This window comes from Callospermophilus lateralis, chromosome 2, assembly GCF_048772815.1.
Source record: "Callospermophilus lateralis isolate mCalLat2 chromosome 2, mCalLat2.hap1, whole genome shotgun sequence".
NCBI classification, from domain to species: Eukaryota; Metazoa; Chordata; class Mammalia; order Rodentia; family Sciuridae; genus Callospermophilus; species Callospermophilus lateralis.
In genome coordinates, this window is record NC_135306.1 from 20,613,552 (window position 1) to 20,619,551 (window position 6,000).

General features: G+C 43.6%; 1 protein-coding gene across 1 annotated transcript in view; it reads left to right on the forward strand.

Moving 5' to 3' along the window:
- The window catches only part of LOC143385482 (major urinary protein 20-like), a 51,064-nt gene extending 48,886 nt beyond the window's left edge, over window positions 1–2,178 (forward strand). The window contains exons 7-10 of the mRNA XM_077107967.1: window positions 696–769; window positions 1,441–1,551; window positions 1,881–1,982; window positions 2,153–2,178. Coding sequence (XP_076964082.1) covers window positions 696–769; window positions 1,441–1,551; window positions 1,881–1,982; window positions 2,153–2,178 — 313 coding nt within the window. The remainder of the gene's footprint in view (window positions 1–695; window positions 770–1,440; window positions 1,552–1,880; window positions 1,983–2,152) is intronic.
- Window positions 2,179–6,000: the final 3,822 nt, after the last annotated feature.

Below are 6,000 nucleotides of genomic sequence, written 5' to 3' on the forward strand. Positions count from 1 at the left end.
GGTATCAGAATCAAGGGTAGCATGACAATATGGAATAGTTCAAGAGCATAGGATTTAGAATCAACAGAATGAATTTGATTTTTCCCAGCTGTTGACCAAGAAAACCCATCCCTGACCAGGTGTGGTGGTGCACAACTTTAATCCAGTGGCTCAGAGGCTGAGGCAGGAGGATCATGGGTTCAAAGCCAGCTTTAGCAACTTAGTGAGACCCTGTCACTAAATAAAATATAAAAAATGGCTGGAGATGTATCTCAGTGGTTAAGCACCCCTTGGTTGATCCCTAGTACCATAAAAAAGAATTCATCCCTTCCCACCTTCATTTTCCATGGACAAAAGCTGGTGATAAAGATTCTCCCTCTTGATTTCTTGTGAGGGCTGAGTCAGGTGATGTTCATAAAGAACTCAGCTGAGAGGCACCATTAGTGCATACTTAGCTAATGATCTTAACGAGTGGTTGTGGATATTAGTAGTAAGTATGGGAAGTTGTAGTTATAACGGAGCAGTTCAAGCACTTTTGAAGTCATTTCCCAAGTATCAAATTAAATGAAACAATTATGAAGAAAATCTGTTTGATAATTGTGAAAAAAATATTCAAAAGTTAGGTGGAATCAGAAACCCAGGTTATACGTAGAACAGGGGACGAGGAAGCCAGCCTCATCAATATGTCCTGGGCATCAACTCGTTCTTTTTTACAGTATAAATGGAGTATGTGCTGCAATTGAGTTTGTTTGTGACAAAACAGAAGAGGATGGTGTTTATTCTGTTGAATGTAAGTAGACCACAAATGTTCTTTCTAAATTATATTTCCAACTGCAAGGAATTTACTGAACTCCAATATCATCAGGATATTTATCAATGACTCATTAATTCTTATTAAAGTAATAAAATAGGGGCCATCTAATAGCCAATGTCCTGTATATAGGAAAAACTTAGGTGCAAAAGCCAATTCCTATAATACCATCAAAGAAAGAATGCAGTCTGGTCAGACATACCTCCTTCTACAACAAAGGTAATTGGCAGGAGGGAAAAGGTAAACTGGTAGGATAGCTGCTCGTTTTCTGCCATCTGTGTGATGATGCCTGGTGGCCATTGCCACACATATAGCCCAGGATGTAGCACCAGATATGTGATGCCAGAGGGCTTATTGGGAAGACAGCATTATTGACAGAGATGGTGAGGGAGGTGGACAGGCCTCAGAAAGTACGATAGAGGGTGGGTTACTGCTGAGACTGAATGTTCTACACTCATGGTCTACTTACCAGTGTCCTTTTTAGAAGTCCTTCATGAGGCCCAGGGAGTTACAAATGGAAGGCATTAGACATCGTCACTGTGTCTTCTAGAAGATACATTGTATTTTTTCATGGGAAAGAATAGGTAAAAAGTTTTCATTGCTTCCCACAAACCAGAGAAGTTCAGAGCTGTATTCTGTTTCCTTCACAGATGATGGACATAATACATTTAAAGTACTTGAAACGGACTATGATAACTACATTATTATTTACCTCAAAAATAAAAATAATGGGAATACATTCCAACTGCTAGAGGTCTATGGTAAAGTATTTTCATGCTGACATTCATCTTGGGTGGGAGGAAAGGGAACGAAGGAAGCCTAGACACAAAATGATCTCCCCAAGGTTATCACAGTCCCTCTCTTCCCCACTGAAGACACGTGTATACCTTTGGGAGTCCTCAGGCTCACTGAAGGGAAGATCATGAAACCTCTCATTGTGCCAGAAAGATGACTTATTGATGTCATATTCAGAACAGGTCCTGACATACAACTGTTACCACCCATTTTCCTGTTCTCCTGGAGCCCTGTCCTCTCATTCTCCTCTATCCTCAAGACATAAGTCACAGCAGTAATGTCACTGTTCCCACAGGTCGAGCACCAGATGTGAGCTCAGAACTCAAGAAGAAACTTGTAAAACTTTGTGAAAAATATGGAATTGTTAAGGAAAACATATTGGACCTGACCACTGTTGGTAAGTTTAGCTAGCTGGCTTTTTCCTCCTGAACTTCATGTCCACAGAAAAGGAAAATCCAAGGGAAGACAATCAGCCTCCTTTGTGCCAACATGAAGAAGCATCCAATTTCTCTTAGGGAACTATAATGGGGCTGGTCTCTCTGAATGTCTTCTCTTTTGCCTCTGCAGACCGCTGTATCCAGGCCCGAGGTTGAACACAGTCCTAACTCTCCAGGTAGGTGATCTCTGACTCTGATCCAGAGGGGGTGGACCAGGAAACAGTACCTTCCAAAACCATTAGGGACTTGTGCCCAAAGATTGCATGAAGAAAAACAACATTGAGGGCTTTCTGTACTCTCTATAAGCCCACTGGCATTACACATCTGGTGCTCTGCCCTGGGCAATGTGCTGTGGCAATGAGAAGCTCTCCTACCCAATTTACTTTTCCCCCTTCCTACTATCTTTGTTGCAGAGGTAGGTACACATGACCAATTTGTACACAGTTTTGAGTTGGATGACCTTGGGTCAGGACCTAGTCTTACTATGAACTTTTGCACAAATGGCCTAAGCAACCAAAAAAGGAAGCAGTGACGTGCTCCTTACAGAGTGCTGTGTGCAGGGGATGCAGGTGGAAAAGGCTCAGTTCCTGATAATGAGCTTAAGGTTATCAGGACTCGAAGGTTGAGATGGAAAAAGAATTAATAGGGTGTGAGTATGAAACCCACATAAATATGAATCTGTGTTTGTGGTCCATCTTCCAAGCCCAGGAAGCCATCTAAGCTTCCAGTTAGGATAAGAATATCTTCTCTGACTCTGCACATCCTTGACTTCTCACTCCAGAATGGAACTGACTCATCTTTCCATTGTCCTCCAACCTGAAGAACAGACCCGGGTTTAAAAAAAAAAAAAAGAATTTCCCTTTTCCTCAGTTCAGTCCCAGGAATGAGTGATGAGTTTCTGTGTTCTCTTCAGGGCAGAGAGAAAGTTTCCTCACCTGGGCTCCAGCATCATCTATCTCCTTCCTCATGGCTACGCCATCTCATGACAAGTTCTGTCACCTGATTTCCACCACTGTCACATATGAATGTGTCATCCTGGATTTCGAGATCTTCCCAGATTGCTGAGGATGATTCATCCATTCACCAAGAATCAAAGGCTTTCTCTAAATTTCTCTCTTTGCCACACCCAGGGCAACTCTACATGAAGAAGTCTTTCTCTACCCCTTCAATAAATGATCAGCCCTGTAGTCCTGTGACTTGTCCTTGTTCTGGGAGAATGTGAGGCTAAAGTGGGAGGATGAGAGGACCTCCTGGTCCCAGCACCAGAAATCCTCCTCCAGTGTCTCAGAGTCTACTCTGAGTTTCAGGATTCTCCCGTCTCCTGCAGTAATCCTCGGACCATCATCCCAAGTCCCCTGAAGGCTGCTTGCCCTTTTATCTGCATATTTTTTGTGACCTCATAAGATCATTATGCATTTGCAAGAATATAAGACTTGCTTCATTGTTTCTCTATCCTAGAATTCTCTTTTTCAATGTGTCACTGAGAGAGTGACAGTGCTGTGACAGACACCAGCTCAATGTGGTTTGGGCATGCCTTGTGCAAAAATAAAGGCTCCATCATCATAGGCTCAAGTTAATGAGAGAACACTATCTACACATTTGAAACTCCCTGTATCTCTCTGTGTCCCCAGATAAGAAAACTAAATCAGGTTCAACTGTATTCCTCCTCAAATACTTGGTCTGGTTTCCAAAATATGGCAAAAGCTATGTAGAAGGCCCACCAGTTATGGTAGGATCCTCCCCTCCCCACTCCTTCTGAAATGCGTTTCACAATGTTGTCCAGGCTAGCCTCAAAGTCCCTTGCCCAAGCCATCCTCCTACCTCAGCCTCCTCAGTACAGGCACATGCCACCACAGCTGACTTGCCTTTCCTTAATGATGGCATTTAAGGGACAGGAAAGCTGAGGCCCAGACTGCATTTTCCAATATCCCCGAGAATACTTAGGAAATAAATAACAATAGCAAGAGCCACATTGATGATGGGAAATGGTGGGCAATACCACATGCCGAAAAATAAGCCCAGAGAAAGTCATGAAAAATCCCTTGGCTATCTCCAGATCAAGATAGCTCACACCCACACCGAGAACCACCCCTTCAACTCCAAATATTTTGTGCAAATGAGACATGAAATATATATATATATATATATATATATTTAGAGAGAGAGAGAGTTTTAATATTTATTTTTTAGTTTTTGGCGGATAGAACATCTTTGTTTGTATGTGGTGCTAAGGATCGAACCCGGGCCGCACGCATGCCAGGCGAGCGCGTTACCGCTTGAGCCACATTCCTAGCCCAGACATGAAATATTAAGAACACTCAGAGACAGAGGGGAAATGTCAATAGATCAGAAGCAGAGCAATCCCCTTTCTAATGAAAGAATAGGGGAAACCACGTGGGAACCAGAGAGTAAACGGAGCCGAGCAATGCTGTCCTATGTGATCTGAGGACAGATCAGAGCCACTAATGCATGGTTGGGGGCAAGTGTCACAAAAGCTAGGCAAGAGTGCGGGCTGAAGATTTACCTCCAAGGTCCAGGAGCTGAACCAGAGAGACCCACCCCTTCAACTCCAAGGGACTTGGACAGCTCCTCTCTTGTGGGATGTTGAGAGCCACAGCCGAAGGGGCTCCAGCACTCTCTCCTACCTGGAGTCACAGAAAGAGGCTGTGGGCCTGTGGTTGCAGAAGCGACAACTTCCAAACTTTAGGGAAAGTACCCCTTAATCCCCTGGGACTGGCCCGACTCTCACACTTAGGCTTCAGTGTTTTCACAGCTGGTCTGACTCTCATGGCTGGGCTCTAGATTGTTCTGCTGGACATGAACCATCTCATAAAACACCAACATGAGACAAGGGCACTCTGAGACCAAAAAAAGAAAAATAGTTTTGCAATCCACTAACACGATTCTCTCCTGGCTAAATTGAGTCATAGCTACTTCTCTACCAATTGCAGATTTATGTCTATCTCCATTTCTTGTTTGTAAGCTTTATTGAGCTCTCCAACCATTGAGTTGTCCCTGCAATTCTGATTGCACCCAACTTAGAGCTCCTCTGGACCTCCCCAAATCCTATAGAAGGTTCTTCCTATGACTTTCTGAAACGCCCAGTTCCCCTTGGTGAGTGTTCTTTCTAGCTGCAACAGTAAATCCAACTTCTTGACTCACACATGTGTTCATTCCTAGGGGTCTTTGGTGGAAGGGTATTAACATTTTTAGGACAAGAACACAGGTATTCTCCATGCAGGGGAAGCACCAGGCTGAATCACAAATGCAAGGCTCGGTTTGACAATGTGTACCCATCAGGGGCAAGGACACAGAAGGCCTTCAAGGATTGTGGCCTGAGCAATGGAAAGATGGAACTGCCATTTAATCCAGTCAGTTGGAGGCATGAATTTAGTGGGGAAAGATATGTATCTCTGTTGAACATACCATTAGTCTATCTAGGTGGGCTGCTATCAGAAAGAGATGCAGGTGTAACCCAGTATGGTTTAATGAAGATGGGATTAATTTCTCCCCTATGAACATCTGAAGTCAATATTCCCTGCAGTCATTCAGGAACCTGCTCTTTCTATACTCCCTAGGACAATGTCCTCATCCTCAGGGGTTAAAGCTGAGTTGTAAGAGGTAAGCAAAAATAGATGGTGGGGAAGCATGGTCTTCCCTCCACTCCACCCTGGGAGGTTCTTCCAAGTTCATCCTCCTTCATGGCCACTGCCCACTTCCTGCTTGCACAGCTTTAGAGAGATTACTTTCAGAATTAAAATACCACATACTTTGCTATTGGTTAGGCCCAAGTTTCTTTTGGTAATATAAATTCCTCAAAAGCTTGATTTCTCCCATGGACAGATAACTGTACTCTCAGAAAACATTTAAGCCTGAAAACTCTGCCATGGTCTAGGTCAGCCTCTATGACCTGCCCACCCTTTCCTTTCCTTTAACAGTGGTTTGACAGCATCCAAAGCAAGAGATTTGGGTGGGATG